Source organism: Podarcis gaigeae, assembly GCF_964106915.1.
Source record: "Podarcis gaigeae genome assembly, chromosome: 13".
In the NCBI taxonomy this organism is placed as follows: domain Eukaryota; kingdom Metazoa; phylum Chordata; class Lepidosauria; order Squamata; family Lacertidae; genus Podarcis; species Podarcis gaigeae.
Genome location: NC_139689.1, coordinates 56,222,959 through 56,242,613, shown reverse-complemented (window position 1 = coordinate 56,242,613; position 19,655 = coordinate 56,222,959). Strand labels below are relative to the sequence as shown.

Below are 19,655 nucleotides of genomic sequence, written 5' to 3'. Positions count from 1 at the left end.
CAAAAAAAAAAAGGAAGGCATCCCAAAAGGGGGGGGCAGGAGGGGAGAAGCGATTTTCCACCCAAAGAACCCCAGCAGCTGGAAATGAGTGTCGCTTTACAAGCTTCCTGCCCTTTCTTTTGAGCAACATCCACTTTCTTCTGTCACCTTGTGACTGCAGTTATTTTGGCATCTGCTGTGCTCTGTGCATCAGGACAAATAAAGCACATTGGGGTTAGGTGTGCCAGGCTTTTAATGAGTGAGGTGCAAGTTGGCACTGGTGCCCTGCCTTGCAAATTAGCATCACAAAAGTATAACCGGATCACAAAACATTTTATTCAGGTTGTTTACCCAGGTATTCCTTTGGTCACTTATTAGTAGCATGTCAAAGGAACCAGGTCTCTTTCTGTTTACACATGCTTCCGAGCTGGTTGCCTAAACAGATGATCAGGCAAGAGATGGTTTGTAAGTCTGGCTCCACCTCCTTCTCGGTAGTGGCGCCTGCCCTGTGGAACGCCCTCCCATCAGATGTCAAAGCAATAAATAACTACCTGACATTCAGAAGACATCTTAAGGCAGCCCTGTTCAGGGAAGTTTTTAATCTGTGATATTTTAGTGTATTTTTCATCTTTGTTGGAAGCCGCCCAGAGTGGCTGGGGAAACCCAGCCAGATGGGCGGGGTACAAATAATAAATTATTATTATTATTGACAATGCCTGCTCATAGCGCAACCTCCAACACAACCTCCAAGCTAGATACACCAAAGGCCATCCAGTTCAACACATCCAGTTCATACCAGAAACAAGCCAGTTTCTTTGAAACAAGAAGAAATTGCTGAGCCTTTTGTAAATGTGTCCACCTATAAAATGCTCTATACTCATAGCTGAAAGCATTTCTCTGGGAAAGGCCTTCCAAAACTCTCATTTTAGGTAATTAGTCTCATAAAGTTCATTCATTATTTTGAAGTGAAAATAAGTAATGTCAACACTGCTAGCAACAGCTTTCCAGAGATTCTGGAAGAGAAGGAGTGGGGCGAGTGACTTTTCTTTCTTTTTTTTAAGCAACCCTTTAACCACAGGTTAAAGGTTGACAGGAACCCAACAGCTGTAGCTCCTATCCCAAACACCAGCAATTTTAAACCAAGAAGGCCTGCCCTGCAGATTTATATATTTTGAAAGTGTTCACCTTCCGTTCTCACTGACCAGGCAAACTCTCCCATCTTTCAAAGCCTGTGACTGTTCTTGTTTTCCTCCAAACCATCCTCTGATCAACAAGTTGTGCCCCGTCCTCATTCATAATGCATGAGAGAGTCAATTAATATATCTACTCTTCTTTAAAACAGCAAAGAGTCAGCGCAGAAGAGCTCTTAAGTGCTTAAGCCTGAGATCATGAGGTGCCCCAGGAGAACGTGATGGAGGCTGTGTCTGTGGAAAAGAGGCTCACACTATTGATGTTAAATTCTTGAGAATAATCTTTTGGAGAACATTCTCGAGAATATTCTCAATTAATGAGAATATTAGATAATTTTCATTTAAAATAGGAGAATATTCATTTAATGCATTTAATGCTTCTAATAGGTCTAACACTTAATAACTGTTTTGGTGACTAAAACACAGCTTGATAAACAAAACTATATGCATACGTAGAAAAAAGAAGTCATTAACATTAAATATATTATCGTTATATGATAATATATTTCAGTATGTCAAATATAAATGGCACCTTGTACCAATGAATGGCACTGCAAAAATCAGTTACTGGCACTATATAAAAATATAGAAATGTAATGACTTCCTAAAAATCCCTGCAACCCTCTCTCCCTGCCCACTTGACCCGGGTTGCTGTGCATAAGAGCAGCCTGGCAGACAAGCAGCAGCAAGAATAGGCCCACCTGCCATGACCATCCAAGTATCTGTTATACATGCCTGGTCAATTCTACTATCCACAATCAGGTTATGGATGGCACTGGTCTTACTGGTCATTTACCTGGTATTACACAGCACCACCTTGAGGTCCTGTAGGCCTTGTTGATACCTGCATCCTTCTGGTCAGGACCAGACCTGGAGGCAGGGACAGCCTTAAGACAATGACTAAACTGGCCTACTTGGTAATGACGTGGTCTAGTTTTAGTGTAACTCCTCCTCCTGCCCATGATCACTGAGATTGGATGTCCCAATGCCTCTACCCTAGTGTTGGCTGGGGCTCACTCCTGGGCAGGCCTGTCTCACTCCCCCTAAAACAAATTAACTTATGCAAATTAGCTAGCTTAACTAAAATCAAATCCAGGACAAGTCATTCAGAAGGAATCATGAAATCACAGAACTGTAGAGTCAGAATGTGCCCTCAAGGGTCATCTAGTGCAACCCCTGCAATGCAGGAATCACAACTCAAGAATATCCCTGACAGATGACCACCCATCCTTCATTTCAAAACCTCCAAGGAAGGAGAGTCTACTGCCTACTGAGAGAGATCGTTCCACTGTCAAACGGCTCTTACTCTCAGGAAGTTCTTCTGAATGGTTTGTCCCCTGGCATTCCACCCACAACCCAAGGGATGGCAGGGGTGGGGGGGAGGACCAGGGTGCTACGTGTTGTGTTGTAATCTGTCAAGCCCTGAATATGGAAGTCTCTCACCAAGACCCATGACCCCAGCTGATGCCTTTGGGGTGGTGCCCTTGACCATGGAATCTTCCTGGACCAGTTCTCTGGAGAGAGGGAGGAACTTCTGGAGATCTGATACAGGTTGCTATACAGGGTGGGTACTTCCTAAACTCTGCTGGCTCAATTTGAAATTGCTAAATGGTGATTTCTCACCTCCTCTAATAAGAGTCAACTCTGCCTCTTAGTTTTTGATTTATCACCAGAATCCTCCTGCGCCCCTGTTCACACTTCCCCCAAGAAAGTTTCAGAATTTCTACTACCAATGAACAATGCATCTTGGGTTAGCAGAGTCTGTAACCTGAAGCGTCTGTAACCCGAGGTACCACTGTAGTCTGTTTACAAGAAATCTGGTCATTACGTCACATCAAACTTGCAGGTTTTAATGCCTTTTCAGTTCCAGCAACCAAAAGCCACAAGAAAGGTAGGCCTTCGGGTGGATTGTTAACCCTGGTGGCTCCCCATATAAAAAGTGAACACATCCTGTCGACAAATGCATAGCTGTCAATGTTTCCCTTTTTTTAAGGGAAATTCCCTTATTCCGAATAGGATTCCTTGCAAGAAAAGAGAAAAGTTGACAGCTGTGCAAATGCTAGCTGTATATTACTAGTAACAAAGATAGAGCTAGTATGCCAGGAAATGTTACTGATCAATGTGTATATCCCTCCACTCCTACTGTCACAGCCAAGAACCTTCAATGGGAATTTATTGCACATGTGCTCAAGAATCTGGACTTCATCTGCCCTGACCTACCTATTACATTGACTGGAGACTTTAATGCCCGCCTAGGCCAAGGGTAAGAAGTGTATACAAAAGCATGGGAAATCTTGGATACCTCTGTTCTCCCAGACTTCTGTTTTTGGGAACGTAGATCCCAGGATCCAGTAATCAGTCTGGCTGGTCTGTGACTCACCAAGCTGACCACCACCAGGGCCCTGACGTGGCTCAATGGGCTAACTGACTGGGAAGGCTCTGGGAATTTTACCTATATCTCCCTGCAGGGAAATAGTGTGGTGGACTATATTCTGATACCCACTAATTTGATGCCCTATGTGGCTGAGTTCTACATAGGTGATCCTATGCTCAATGACCATCTCCCTCTACATTGCAAACTTGTCTTTCCATTGAGGAACCGAGTCTCCAACACACAAGGAAAGGTGAACTTTCCATGTTGTTGGAGTCTCTCGGTTTGAAGAACTTATTGACACTTTAACAACTGAACTGTCCCATTTACACTCGTACAGGCCACCTAAGAAGAGGGGGATTCGCGATTGGACTGACAAAGAAACCATAGCAATTAAAACTGAGGTTAGGAGAATCTATAGGGAGTTCAGAGAGACGGGCAGCTCTCCAGCCCGACATTTACTTCTCCAGATCTCAACAACTTAGGGAAACTATCCAGCTCAGCAGTATAAGATATAATCAGGCATGGTGGGATACGCTACTCTCAGCCATCCTAATGAAAGATCATAAGAAATTTTGGAAGGCTGTAGCAGTCTCCCCACAGACACAGGATGATTCGCTGACATTGATTCCATCTTTGTCATGGGTAGAGCATTTTAAGGCGGTTTTCTTTGATGACTGTATTCTACCAGATAGTCATGACCGTGCCACTTTTACTTCCACGGATGAGTGGCCCCCTGTCTCCATCACTGAAGTTATAACTTTAACTGACCAGATGAAAGCAGGAAAGGCTGCCGGCCCTGATGCTATTCCATCTGAACTGATCAATGCCAAGCCAGAGTGGTGGGCTCTGATACTAGCGGAACTATTCACTATGATAGATAGATCTGGTATCATACCTAACTCATGGCAGCAATCTATAATTATCCCAATCTTTAAAAAGAGTGACAAAAAGCTGTCATTAAATTATCGGCCAATTAGTCTACTGTCAAACATGGGGAAATTGTATGCTAAACATCTGTTAAATAAACTAACTACTTGGCTTGATGAGAATAACATCATAGGTCCAGAGCAGGCAGGGTTCAGGCCAGGGAAATCTGAACAGAATGAACAGATTTGGACAATAAACAGACATGGGACTGGACCGAAGAAGCTTAAGAAAAAACCTGCAGAAGATCCTTCAAACCTCCTATGGGGAAGCTTTTCCCATTTTCGGGAATGGTGGAAGGAGAAAGAATTTGCCCATGTGAAGTCCATCAGGTGGAAACTCTTACACATATGGTTCTTAAATGTAAACTATATGTGGATCTCCACCAGCAGTTCCTAGAATAACTCTGCATCCCCAAATGGAAACCAGAGTCAGAGGTCATATATTTTCTATTATTGGGGAATAATCAGGAGCTCACCAAGTTAGTGGCTAAATATCTTTATCTGTTTTTTTGTCATTGAAACACATTGCAGACGTCTGATCTCCCTGGAGACCTAGAGATGTAATGTTAGACTGCTTTGCCTCTTTCATTTGACAAATGTTTTGTGCCACTGGGAAGGTGGTAATTCTGTATTGATTTGCTATGGATGTTTGTATGTGATGCCAATAAAAGGTTTGATGATACATTAGTAAACAGCCTTGAAATCAACCTTCTGCAACTCCCCTAAGCACGGCCAATAAACTACTCATGTTTGCCTTTCATGCTACAAAGGCCACAGCACAAAAAAGATTTGTGTGTGTAGGGGTCAGTTGAGCCAACAGTTCAGTCATGCCACAATAAAACAAGAAAGGAGCTTCAAAATTTCCATTCCATCAAGTCCTCTCCTTCCTTTAGGACCCAACTTTCCTATGGAAGGCAGGTGCCGTAGCTTTAGACAGCTGACAAACCATGAAGGAGCAACCAAACTGCACTTGGTGTATTTCTTTCAAGTGATAATGTAACTGGAACAAAGCACAGTCGCTAGTCACCTGCTCCAGATAAACAGCTACACAATTTGCCGCCTCTTGGTTTAAAGGAACAACCCAACCCAACATCATGTTGTACAGAGATCAGTTTCCTTCAACCAAACAGCTAGCATAGGCTACACTTGAGGGCTAATCTGGATTCAGCTGTGATCCCCCCTGGACAGACCTACAAAGGTCACATGCTTTCACCCTGGAAACACAACACAGGATAGTCAAATGTGCACCATCCTGTCCTGCTCAGAGTTAGGGAGACAAATATACCAGCAACAACTTGGAACGGGGGAGACAAACTTTTTAATGGAGCCATCCAGCTGTCTAAAACAGAAAATGATTCTCTGCTTTAAAAACTATTTTATTTCTACTAAGGATTATTGAAAAATGGTTAGGCTCAGATCTCAAACAAGGCTAAGGTACAAGTCTCTTGGGCACATAAAGCTCTCTGATAACCAAGACAAAACACTTGTCCCTATGGCTTAATACTGATGGGCAGTGACTCTTCAAAGGAGGCACCTCTTTCTTTCTTTCTTTCTTTCTTTTGTAAATAACTTATTATTTTTTCCAAAAATAATAATCAATAAAATAAGGATACAAAAATCAAACCACCATTAACATTTATACTTCTAATAAAAAATTCTACTATTTTACAAACCTTCTTTTGAGGTTATTAAAACCTCAAGACTTCCTTCCACCCCCTTCTACTGGTTCTTTACATCTTACATCATTCTCTGCATTTTGTTATCATTTTTATCCACTTGTTACACCTTTACATTATCTAATTATTTACGACTTACAAGTGCTTAATCTAAACCTGCCAATGTAGCAACTTTACAGTATTTCTGCATGTACACAATAAATTTCCCCCATTCTTTTTTAAACTTCTCATTGTCAGAGTCTCTGAATTTTGCCGTCAGTTTTGCTATTTCTGCATAGTCCATAAGTTTTATTTGCCATTCTTCTATTGTTGGCAACTGTTATTCTTTCCATCTTTGGGCCAACAGGAGCCGGGCTGCTGTTGTGGCGTACATAAGTAATTTCTTCAGTTCCTTGGGAATTACTGTTCCTATTTCTGGTTTCTTTGCAAAGGTTAGTTTAAACATTTTTTTCAATTCATTATATATCATTTCCCAGAAGCTTTTAATAACCTTGAATTCCCACCACATATGATAAAATGTACCCTCTTTTTCTCTGCATTTCCAGCATTTATTTAGCAAGTTTTACCAGTGTTATATACAGTACCACCGAAACATCATTTTCATATAGTTCTCTTTCAGTGTGGTACATGCAGTAAATTTGAGATCCACCTTCCAAAGTTTTTCCCAATCATTCATTTGTATGTTATGTCCCAGATCCTTTGCCCACTTTATCATTACACACTTAACCTCTTTGTCTTTTGTTTCCCATTCCAACAGCAATGGGAATTTTTGACAATAATTTTATATTATCCTCCACTATTTCTCTTTGAAATCTTGATATGGTGTAACTAAATCCTTTCTTTTTATCATTTTTAAAGGTTTCATTTTGTTGAAAGTATTGTAACCAATCTATTACTTTCTCGCTGATTTCCTCAAAATCTTTCAACTTTAATTGATTATCCACTTCTGTTAACAGCTCATGTTCACTTTTTTTACTGATATTACTTCTGTCAGTGAGATCCACCATGGTGTCTTTTGTTCTAGTAAATCCTTGCATCTCTCCCATACTTTTAAAATTGCATTTCTTATTATGTAGTTCTGGAATCCTTTGTGGACTTTGGCTTTATTATACCATAAATACACATGCCAACCAAATCTATTGTCATGCCCTTCCAAATCTAGAAGGTCCGTGTTTTCTAATTTAATCCCGAATCCAACATATACAAGATACTTCATAATATAAATCTGGTAGGGAGAAATTTCCTCTATCTTCAACATAAATAAGGAGTTTATATTTTATTCTCAGTATCCTCCATTTCCAGATAAATCTCGCGATATCTTTCTGCCATTCTTTGAAGCATCTCATATTGCTTATCACTGGGACTGACTGAAATAGAAATAACATTTTTGGCAATACGTTCATTTTAATCACCAGTATCAAGGCAGACCTTTTAAAATCACAGTAATCCAAGTTTATGCACCAACTACTGGTGCTGAAGAAAGGAAAGTCAAATGCTGTAAAGAAAAATATTACTTAGGAACCTAAAATGTAAGATCCATGAACCTGGGTAAGTTGGATGTGGTCAAAAAATGAGATGGCAAGAATAAATATTGATATCCTGGGCATCAGTGAACTAAAATGGACGGGAATGGGCAAAATCAGTTCGGATGACCATCATATCTACTACTGTGGGCAAGAATCCTGTAAAAGGATAGTCAACAAAAGAGTGGCGAGAGCTGTAATGGGATGTAATCTCAAAAACGATAGAATGATCTTGATACGAATCCAAGGCAGACCGTTTAACATCACAGTAATCCAAGTTTATGCACCAACTACTGGTGCTGAAGAAACTGAAATTGACCAATTCTATGAAGACTTACAACACCTTATATAGAAATGACACCAAAGAAGGATGTTATTCTCATTATAAGGGATTGGAATGCTAAAGTAGGGAATCAAGAGATAAAAGGAACAACTGGCAAATTTGGCCTTGGAGTTCAAAACGAAGCAGGGCAAAGGCTAATAGAGTTCTGCCAAGAGAACAAGCTGGTCATCACAAACACTCTTTTCCAACAACACAAGAGACGACTCTACACGTGGACATCACCAGATGGGCAGCATCGAAATCAGATTTATTATATTCTCTGCAGCCAAAGACGGAGAAGCTCTATACAGTCAGCAAAAACAAGACCTGAAGCTGACTGTGGCTCAGATCATCAGCTTCTTATAGCAAAATTCAAGCTTAAACTGAAGAAAGTAGGAAAAACCACTGGGCCGGTAAGATACAATCTAAATTAAATCCCTTATGAATACACCGTGGAAGTGAGGAACAGTCTTAAGGATTTAGATTTGCTGGGCAGAGTGCCTGAAGAACTATGAATGGAGGCTCACAACATTATACAGGAGGCAGCAACTAAAACCATCCCAATGAAAAAGAAATGCAAGAAAGCAAAGTGGCTGTCCAACTAGGCCTTACAAATGGGGGGGGGGGGGAGAAGGCAAGCAAAATGCGAGGGAGATCGTGAAAGATAGAGGAAATTGACTGCAGATTTCCAAAAAAATGCAAGGAGAGACAAGAAGGCCTTCTTAAAGGAGCAATGCAAGGAATTCTTTCAGGTCATTTTCACCCTCCTCAGGGACTGTTCTGTTTCATTTCAAGGACCGCTAGAGAATCCGCAAATGACTCCTGTCTGCCAGGACACATCCTCCTTTGGCGGTTCCTGAAAGTTTTTTAAATCTTTGGTTTCAGTCTCCAGTTTCCCTGATTTTTCCTCCAAGCCTTTCAGAGAGACATCAAACGCTTCTGTTTTCTTAGTCGGTGAGTCAAGCAGTACCTCGGGTTACAGACGCTTCAGGTTACAGACGCTTCAGGTTACAGACTGCGCTAACCCAAAAATAGTACCTCGGGTCAAGAACTTTGCTTCAGGATGAGAACAGAAATCGTGCAGCGGTGGCGCAGTGGCAGCGGTAGGCCCCATTAGCTAAAGTGGTACCTCAGGTTAAGAACAGTTTCAGGTTAAGAACAGACCTCCAGAACGAATTAATTTCTTAACCCGAGGTACTGCTGTACTTGAAAATTGTGTCACCATTTCTGTATTTTTATCAATTTGGGCTAGTAAGTTATCTGCTAATTCGTCTGAGTGCTGTGTTATCTCCTTGGCCAAATCTGAATTCATCTCAGAAATCATATCAAATAATTCAGAGTGGGACTCTTTAACCGAGGCCCTCCTAGTCATCATTGGTGTTGTCTGCTCCTTGGTTGCCATCTTACTCAAATACAATTACCGTATCAATTACAATTGTTACAACCTATAGAAAAAATTCAGCTCCTTTTTCAATCGCCTGTGCCCTGCTCCTTTCCCCCCCTTAATTGAACCAGGAACCTTTTGCATGCAAGTGGGATGCTTTAACACTGGGCTGTGGGCCCTCCTCCATCTTGTTTAATCCATGTCTGACATCTAGCTCACTGCAGACAATCCTGGCTAGCAGAAACATCCCAGCACAGGGCCAGGCTGAGATTTGCAACCTTAGGCACTCTAGCCCTGAGCTGCAGGCCCTCCCATCTAACTAAATTCTTCCAGAAGGACACAAGTGAAGCAAAACCTACCAATGAACCCTGTGTGAGACAAGATGGATAAATGGCAGATTGAATTAAGTTGCTGGGAACTGTTGCTAAGCCCAGGGTGAGTGGCCAATTACAAGATGTTTAAATTTACTACTGCAGTAGCTCAGTATGAGGACCATGTCACCTACCTCATGCACAGGCTGCCTTCATGGCTGCCAGCATTTCAAGAAAATCCCCTACATGTGCACATGAAGACTGATCATGAGGAAAGATGGCCAACTCCACGGCTAACAGTCACTGAGACACACAAAGTCAATGGCAATGGTGGGACAGAGGTTGGCTGCTGAACAGCAAAAGTTAGGAGGCAAAAGAACCCCCCCCCCCCCAAGCTCCTTGCACAAGTCCCACTGAAGTGAGTGCAACTTCTGATCCCATCAGAATCTGCCTCACCAATCCCAAGTCAGACCATTAAAGCAGCTGGCTCAGTATTACCTTCACTGGCCAGCAGCAGCTCTCGAGGGTTTCAGGCAAGGATAGTTTCTCAACCTTACCTGGAGATGTTGCCAGGGATTGAACCTGGGACACGCAAAGCATGAGCTCTGCCATTTGAGCCATTCATTTTTCTCAGGTTTGTGCAGGAGTGAACATCCAGGCAACTGTCCTGGGAGTGCACATCTGAAAATTTCTGTTTTCCTTGGTTTTAAGAGATCTGTATGACTCAAAAGCTCACTGCCAGCATATTAAACATCAGGTGAGACATGGAAGGAAACACCTGGGGTTCTCATCATCCTGTTGTCATTTGCCATTTGTTGTGCTCTGAAGGATTCAGGACACCTAAGCTCTCAGCCATTTCCTAGGACAAAGATTGTTACCTGTAATCTAATTAGGAAAGCCTGCTCTCACCTCTTTGATCCTACAAGCAGTGGAGCTAACATACATAAAAACCAAATAGACTTCGTTGCTTTGAAATCTATGTTTAAGCTAAAGAATTTGATTTAAACACATCCTGAGCTACGTGATTTGAGGGCAGGAGGGGATCACTGCAGGTGTGCCTGCCCCTAATCACTCAGCAGTTACCACTCAGGAATATTTTGTATTGAGCAGGGAGCTACCTGGCTCACAAACATAAATACACACACACACACACTTAAAACTGCTCTCTCCTTGCCCTGTTCCCTGCCACGCCAGCCAACCAGACTGGAGCTGACAAGAGCACCTACAAGGCCAATCCATTTGTTTGCACCAACATCATCTTAATGTTGCTTCTTCACTAGATTCTTTTGCAGAAAACACCAATGTCAGGATTTTAAAAAACCTATATGCTACACTTGGGAACCAACCCTAACTTTGAAGGACAGGAGAGTAGACCTTTTTCTCCTTGCCTCATACTCTTTCTAAAAAAAGGAAAAAAAATGTTCTCCTGAAAGAAAAGGAAAAACCTCCAGTGCTGCTCAGCACTTGATCTAAATCACACTGCAGCTGTTCCATCCCTTTCAACAGCAAGTATCACATGGGGGTGTTTCTTTCTTGTCTGGGTATCAGTCTAGGATTGCATCAGCACAGTCATCTCTCTCTCTTTCTGAGCAGACAAGCACCGCATCCCTCCACAACCACCTAGGCCAGAAGCATTGACATTCAGTGCATGCGTAAGACTCAGCCCTGCCTGTCTAGTACATGGGTAGGCAAACTAAGGCCCGGGGGCCAGATCCAGCCAAATCGCCTTCTAAATCTGGCCTGTGGATGGTCCAGGAATCAGCATGTTTTACATGAGTAGAATGTGTGCTTTTATTTAAAATGCATCTCTGAGTTATTTGTGGGGCATAGGAATTTGTTCATTTCCCCCCCAAAAAGAAAAAATATAGTCCAGCCCCCCACAAGGTCTGAGGGACAATGGACCGGCCTCCTGCTGCAAATGTAAATGTACACACACTGATGGTGCACATAAAACCATGTGAAATGACCCCAACAGTGCCCACCTTAAAGGGGCGAGGAGAGATTTCCTCCCTCTAGCTATACACCAGTTCTTGATCTCCTGGCTAGCCTAAAAAACAGGAGCAGGAACATCATTCACCATCAGTTCAGGGAGGGAACATTTACGTGTCCTCTAAGAGACAAATGGGAGGCAGGTGGCGCTGTGGGTTAAACCACAGAGCCTAGGACTTGCCGATCAGAAGGTTAGTGGTTCGAATCCCCGCAACGGGTTGAGCTCCCGTTGCTCGGTCCCTGCTCTTGCCAACCTAGCAGTTCGAAAGCACATCAAAGTGCAAGTAGATAATTAATAATAATAATAATAATAATAATAATAATAATAATAATAATTTATTATTTGTACCCCGCCCATCTGGCTGGGTTTCCCCAGCCACTCTGGGCGGCTTCCAACAAAGATGAAAAATACACTAAAATGTCACATATTAAAAACTTCCCTGAACAGGGCTGCCTTCAGATGTCTTCTGAATGTCAGGTAGATGTTTATCGCTTTGACATCTGATGGGAGGGCGTTCCACAGGGTGGGCGCCACTACCGAGAAGGCCCTCTGCCTGGTTCCCTGTAACTTGGCCTCTCGCAGTGAGGGAACCGTCAGAAGGCCCTCGAAGCTGGGCAGAACGATGGGGGAGGAGACGCTCCTTCAGATATACCGGACCGAGGCCGTTTAGGGCTTTAAAGGTCAGCACCAACTCTTTGAATTGTGCTCGGAAACGTACTGGGAGCCAATGTAGGTCTTTCAAGACCAGTGTTACGGGCTCCACGGGCTCCATGCAATCGGAGAGGGCGCTTCGGATCCAAACAGTCAATAGCCCTGGTTAACTCCGCATTCCAGCAGGCCACCAGGGAATCGGCTGAAAGGCCATCAACATGGGGTAAAGCATCCCCTACCACTCTCTGGAAACCATTTGGATCCATTAAGTGGCGGGGGCGGACCATCCGAATCAGTCCCACCTCCCTGCAGAGGGGATGGGTTGCAGAGAAGTCCAGTTGCACCAGGAAGTGATCTGACCATGGCACTTATTTCGTTTCGCTTTTACTTAGTGTCAGATCACCAACATCCATAGAGGTAAACACCAGGTCCAAGGCATGTCCGCGGCTATGCGTTGGGCCAGACTTATTCAGGTACAGCCCCATGGAGGCCATGCTTTCCACGAAGTCCCAAGCGGCCCCTTGTAAGGTCGTGTCGGCATGGATGTTAAAATCCCCTAGGACAACCAAGCTAGGTGTCTCCAGGAGAACATCTGCCACGACCTGAAGCAGCTCGGGCAGGGAATCCTTGGTGCAGCGGGGAGGTCGGTACACCAAAAGGAATCCTGTACTGCCCCTATTGCCCAACTTCCAGAACATGCACTCGGAAAACTGGGTCTTCCCAATAGGACGCCTGGTGCAAACTAATGACTTCCTAAAAATCACTGCAACCCCCCCTCCCCGCCCACATGACCTGGCTTGCTGTGCGTAAGAGAAACCTGGTGGACAAGCAGCGGCAAGGACAGGCCCATCTGGTTCATCCAACCAAGTCTCTGTTACACATGCCGGGTCAAGTCCTCCATCCATGATCAAGTCATGGATGGCAGTGGTCTTATGAATCATTGACCTGGCATTGCACAGCAACACTTTCAGGTCATGTGGGTATCCCTTGCTGATTCTAGTATCCATCCGGTCAGGACCAGACCCGGAGGCAGGGATAGTCCTCAGACAACAACTAAACCTGCCTCCTCTGTAATGACATAATAGGTACCGCTCCAGCGGGAAGGTAAACGGCGTTTCAGTGCGCTGCTCTGGTTCGCCAGAAGCAGCTTAGTCATGCTGGCCACATGACCCGGAAGCTGTACGCCAGCTCCCTCGGCCAATAAAGCGAGATGAGCGCCATAACCCCAGAGTCGGCCACGACTGGACCTAATGGTCAGGGGTCCCTTTACCTTTCAAGAGAGAAATGCATCTACATTTATCCCAAAAAGGATGAGCTCTTTCCCCCTTACAAGGCAACCCAGACTTGCACGAACAAGGCCAAAAAACAAGGTAGAAAACAGGAACTTTGACCACGAAGGGCTCCATGGAAGTCAAGCACATGGAGATACGGAGCTGCAGGAAGCCAGTATTATTGCTGGTTCAGCACCCTGTCTAAAGATAACTGGAGAAATATGGTCTCTTCCTGGGAAAGAATGTTTTCCCTCACAACACACTTCCTCATTTGATCAGAAACATTTCAATCTCACAGTCCACATGTCCTTTTAGGATTCCCAAATTCTGAAGTCCATGTCTTGGGCAATTTGAAGCCTTCCAACGCAAGTCCATGGGCAAGGGCAGTTTCTGCTTTGTATAAAAAAAGGTCCCAAGTTCAATCCCTGACAGCTGCCTGGAACCCTGGAAAACTGCTGCCAGTCAGTGCAGACAATACTAAGATAGGTGGTCTGATGTGGGCATATACAAAACTCCCAATTACCACTCCCACTCCCCTTTTTGCCTGTACTTTTTCCAAACAGCAATCAGGAAAGTGTTTGTTGTACCTGTCCTTTGACATGGAGTCAAATGAGGGTGCAGAACATCCCACATGGCTGGGATAGTGATTTGTAGCAGAAGACACAGAGGTGCTAATAGAAGAAGAGTTTGGATTTGATATCCCGCTTTATCACAACCTGAAGGAGTAAGCAGCTAACATTCTCCTTTCCCTTCCTCCCCACAACAAACACTCAGTGAGGTGACTGGGGCTGAGAGACTTCTGAGAAATGTGACTAGCCCAAATTCACCCAGCAGCTGCGTGTGGAGGAGCGGAGACGCAAACCCGGTACACCAGATTACAAGTCTACCGCTCTTAACCACTACACCATCAAGGTTGATGAGCTCAGGAGGGGCGGGGGGGGGGGATCAGTGACAGAAATATCTCCCAAAGGGATAAGAGTAGCTGGATGAAAATAGGGAGGGAGGGAGGCTTTTAAATCCCTGGAAGCAGAGAGGAGGCTTTTGGTTCCCCATCCAATCACAGGGAGGACCATTCCAGGAAGAAGTAGCAGCCCAATGAAAAGGACCAACACAGTTCAGTGGTAGAGCATCAGGTTTACATGTAAATGGTTCTGGGTTCAAGCCCTGACATCTCTAGCTAAAAGGAGGAAGGAAGGGGGATGCACAAACCTGGGAAAGTCCTGAAGCCTTTAAGAGCCGCCACTGGTCAGAGCAGAGAAAGCTGGGCATAAATGGGCCAATGGCACCTTTGTATATTTACATCAGCTCCCATGAAACAGAATAAGATGTCTGGGTGTCCCATCTCTAAGGGGACTTTGGGGGGCAGGGGAAAAACCTTGGCCACTCAAGATTTTAGACAACTGGAGGCCAAGGAGAATGGTACCAAGGTAGCTAAGAGTAGCAGGTAGAGGAAGAAGACCAAGATGTGAATTCCCACTAAAGCGCTGCAGCAAAGGTGCTTGCCAACGTTTACGCTGACTTTGGTGACACTGGAGAAAGACAGTTGCTACCAGGGACAGCAGTTCTGAAAAGCCTTGCAAAAGCCCAGCTATTTTCATAATTTCTTTGTCAAACTTTAAGTTGAGGGGGTCAGGGGAAGGGTCTGACATGGAAAGGATCAATTTGATTATTTATATGACCCAGGTGTCTGGTTGTGGGCACCAACAAAGGACACAAAACATCCACCAACCATAAGTGGAGGTTTACTATGGTCACTTAATAACAGTATCATTTTAATTTTAATAATAGTAAAAAGAGTAGTAGGATGAAGGACAACTGAAGCCAAAGAAGCATCATTGGAACAACTTGCCAGGGTGGGGGTGGTAATCCTTTTATGTAGAGGAGGGGGGTCATTATAAACTTTTTTATTTATTCTATTTATTTTTCACATTTTTGGACTCATGTACCTCAAAGCTACTTAAGAAGGAAAAAAATAAAATGACAAAGGCATTAGATGAAAAGAGCAGCAAACATCTGACAATAAATTTAAAATGAACAGACCATCCCCACTTCACCTAAAGGTCATCCTCAGTGGCTAAGCAAAGGCCATTGGCATAACTAACTACCCTTGCAATTAAAAACCAGAAGCCTAAATAAGGGTGGTTTTGCCTGGCACCTAAAATTGTGCTTGCCTGGGGAGAGCATTCTGCCAACAGGGAACCCCCTCTGAAAAGGCCCACTCTCATGTTGACATCCTCTCTGCCTCCCTCACAAAGACCACAAGGAAGGGCAGAGTTCACGTTGGTTCATGTGGGTAAAGGCGGTCCTTGAAGTAGCAGGATCTTGAGTCACTTAAGGCTTTATAGGTCAAAAGCCAGTCCCCAAACTAATCAGTAGTAGCCAGTGCAGTCAAACCAGATATGCTCAGACCCTCTTGGGTTATGCTCTTGGATGGTCTTGTGACTGTGATTTAAGCACCAGTGTCATGTAATGCTTAAAGGTGTTAGATTCTGACCTTGGGAGACAAGGGTTCGAATCCTCACACAGCCACCAAGCTCACTGGGTGGCCTTTGGCCAGTCACTACCTCTCAGCCTAACCTACTTCAGAGTTGTAGTAGGGATTAAATGAAATGAGGAAGGGAGAACCATGCATGCCACCTTGAGTTCCACAGGGGGAAAGTTAGGATATAAAATGTAATAAATAAATCAAACATAACTTAAGAGCAGTCAAAGGCCAGGGTCAGGGGAATGCAAAGACCTGAAGCGGCTTCCACCTCCTGAAGGGAATCAAAGCGGACCACATGCAAAAGAAAAAGGGGGGTGGATTGCAATCCTTCATTTGGTTCACATTCACTGTACCCCAACTCTCACAGAGTGCTGGTTTGGGGGGAAATTTGGGGGAGACAAGGGTGAGGGGTTTATAAAAGTATGGTGCTGGGAAAGAGCAAAGAGGGATCTATCCTGGCTGACCCTTCAGTCAGCCGTCATGGTGGAGGAGTTGTATCTGGGATATTGGAGAGGGGTATCTGGATAGGAGAAGCAGACTCTAGAAGATATTCATAGGAAGGGGAGACTCATAATTGGAGCCAGGGTGGTGCAGGAGTTAGTGTCTGACAAGGACCTTGGAGGGACAGAAATGCAGTAATAATATTGATGATAACAAGGATGATGGGGAGTACTAATCCTGGCTCATCCTCCTTGGCCTGCTTTTGGCCTGCAGGTGTTGGCGGTGGGGGTGGTGGAGATAGCCTGCGTGGCACAGTGGTTTGAGTTCAAATCCCTCCACTCAGCCATGAAGCTCTCTGGGTGTGATCTTGGGCCAGGCACTGCCTTTCAGCTTGGCCTACCTCTCAGGATTGTGGTGGTTGCTGTCAGGATAAAAAAGGATTAGGACTTGGGAAAGACCAGCCAGCCTAGCCCACCCCACAAGGTTGTCATGGGGGTATCAAACGGGGAGGGGCAAGGACCATTTACACCCATGTGGAACTCCTTGGAAAGAGAAAAGGTTGGGACAGAAATGAAGCAAATAAGTAATAAATGAAATAAAGTACTGGCGGGGAGGAGGAGCACACTGCAAGCCCCCCCCCCCACCTCCTGCCAGCCACTCTCACCTGGGCTCGGGGAGGGTGATCTTCTTGCTGGCGCGAGCGGCAGGCGAACTCTTGCTCTTCTCCATGGCCATGAGGTAGCTGACGTCTGCCAACACGGCCTCCAGGTCCGCCATCTTGGCTGCCCACAGGCCTGGGCCTTTGGCCTGGGACTCTGGCCAGGGCCCGCACTTGGCAAAAAACACCTGTCAGGTGAGGGTGGGGTGTCCCTCCTTCTCTCCCCAGGAGGGCCCCTTCTCAGCTGGCTAGCCCCTCCTCCTCCCTAAAAACAAAGGACCCCCCCATGTAAGCAAGCCCTTCTCTCCTGCTAACTGGCACACCCCTTAACCCAGGATCCTATGATTGACCCCCAATACCCTCACTTTATGTCCCCATTTCCCAATAGGGGCTAAAATGAACACTGTCCCCCTATCACCCACAAAATGACCAACAGACTCCTCCCCCGGCCCCTCCTTTTATATATAGACTACCCCCTCACCTTGGCTCTTCTAAATGAACCCCCTCAACTCTCTCACACGAAATTCCCCTGCTCTGGAGAGACCGCTCCCATCCATTTACGGCCTAACCCCCCCCCCGAAAAACCCCTTTGGGCCCCGCTTTCCCCTCCTCCAGGTCCCCCGAAGCCTTGCCAGTTCCCACCCTATATATCTGGGGTGGGGAGGGGGCTCGGAGTTCTGCTAGTCCTGGGGGGCCATCCCCCCGTGGCCTGGGAGGCTATCGGGGACCCCCCCCCCTCCTCGCCAAGCCGAGACCCTCAAAGAAGAAGCAGCTGCTGCCACCGCCGCCTTCCCATCGCGAGGGAGCAAAAGATGGGAAAGGCCCCCGAGCTGCTCCCCCCGCCCTCAGCGCCCCTCTTTCGGCAGGGGCAGCGAGGGAGAGCGGCTGGGGGGGGCCCGCTGCAAAGAAGGAAAAAGCAGCCTATGCCCGGAGAGGGCAATGCACGCCGGGGGCGCAGAGAGCTGTGCCGCCCCCCAAAGCGGCTCCTTTCCTATTGCCCGGGGGGGGGGCGAAGAAGGGTCGCTGGCGCTGGGCAATCCGGCGCAAACGCCCCGACGCAGCTTCCTTGCAGCCGCGGCCGCCGCCTTCGCGCGCCGCCCCCCGCTCCTCCTTTGCGGGCTTCTGCTGCTTCTGCCCGCCGAGGCTGAACTTCCTCTCCCGGCCCAGGAGGAGGAGAAGGACTGCAAGGACGAGGCGGCGGCGCCTTCCAAACTCCGGCGCTGGATCGATTTCCCCGCCGCTCCGGACGGCAGTAAGAAGCCGAGCCGCTGCGGAATAGTGGGGCGGGGGCGCTGGAGGGGGCAGACTGCCGGCAGGCACCGCGCGTGGTTGCCTCCAAGCGGCCTCCTGCGAGGCGCTGCCCTTCTCACACGAAGCGATTTGCTGATCCGCAGTATGGACCGTGGGCTTCTGAATCCGATTAGAAGTTCTGCTTCATCCAGGAGCATAAGAGGAAGCTGCTTTAGGCCAGCAGTCGGGCCCCTGGTTCATCTCCTAGCCCACCAGGGAAGAGAAAAGCCTCTCCTCATAGCTGAGGCCTAATCCTTCCTTTTGAACTGGAGGTGCTGCAGACTGAAGCTCCGACCTGCCTGGAAAGCTGCTGCTCTCCTGCTGACCTGTGAGCCTGGACGCCTCAGTGGGAGGCAATTATTATTAAAAACAGTATATAACAGCTGCAGCCTTGAATATATAGAGCAAAGGGGTTTCAACTAAAGGGGCACCTCAGATCAGCCAGGTAAGCTTTATAAAGGTCATTATTTTAAATAAAAGTGGAAACTTGGGGTTGGAAGAGACCTCAGGAATCATCTTGTCTAGTCCCCTACTAGCAGTAGCCATTCAGCCCCTGCTCAAAAACTGCCAGTGAAGGAGAGGCCACCGGTTCCCCTGTCCAAAAGCTCAAACCACCAGGGACTTCTTCCTAACATTTAGGCTAAATCCTTTTCCTTCTGATTTGTATCCACTGCTTCAATAGCTACCCTCTGGGAGCAACATAAAATGAATTTGAGCCATTGTGTGTGCAACAGCCCTGCACATAGTTGAAGGTGGCCATCATATTGCCTCTTAATAGTCTCTTCTCCAGGCCAGCCAACTCCAAGGACTTGTTTTCCACTACAGTGGTACCTCGGGTTACATAAGCTTCAGGTTACAGACTCCGCTAACCCAAAAATATTACCTCGGGTTAAGAACTTTGCTTCAGGAAGAGAACAGAAATTGTGCTCTGGCAGCGCGGCAGCAGCAGGTGGCCCCATTAGCTAAAGTGGTGCTTCAGGTTAAGAACAGTTTCAGATTAAGAACGGATCTCCAGAACGGATTAAGTTCTTAACCTGAGGTACCACTGTACTTCATCATCTTTGCCACTCTCCCCTACAGGCACCCCAGTTGCAGTGTCCAGAACAGGACATAGTTAATAATAAAGTCCTTATAAAAGTTGCAGGTGGCAAGCACCATTTTAGCCCAGGGCCTTCTCTCTTGGA

At 45.9% G+C, this 19,655-nt stretch overlaps 1 protein-coding gene across 4 annotated transcripts in view; it reads right to left on the bottom strand.

Annotated features, from left to right (window-relative positions):
• Positions 1 to 18,431, bottom strand: part of GRK3 (G protein-coupled receptor kinase 3) — a 161,512-nt gene extending 143,081 nt beyond the window's left edge. For 3 of the 4 annotated variants that reach the window (XM_083710117.1, XM_083710118.1, XM_083710119.1), the window contains exon 1: positions 17,188 to 18,431. In XM_083710117.1, the coding sequence (XP_083566243.1) occupies positions 17,188 to 17,300 (113 nt within the window). In that variant the 5' untranslated portion in view covers positions 17,301 to 18,431. The remainder of the gene's footprint in view (positions 1 to 17,187) is intronic. The other variant, XM_083710120.1, reaches the window with a different exon arrangement.
• Between the last annotated feature and the right edge of the window lie 1,224 nt (positions 18,432 to 19,655).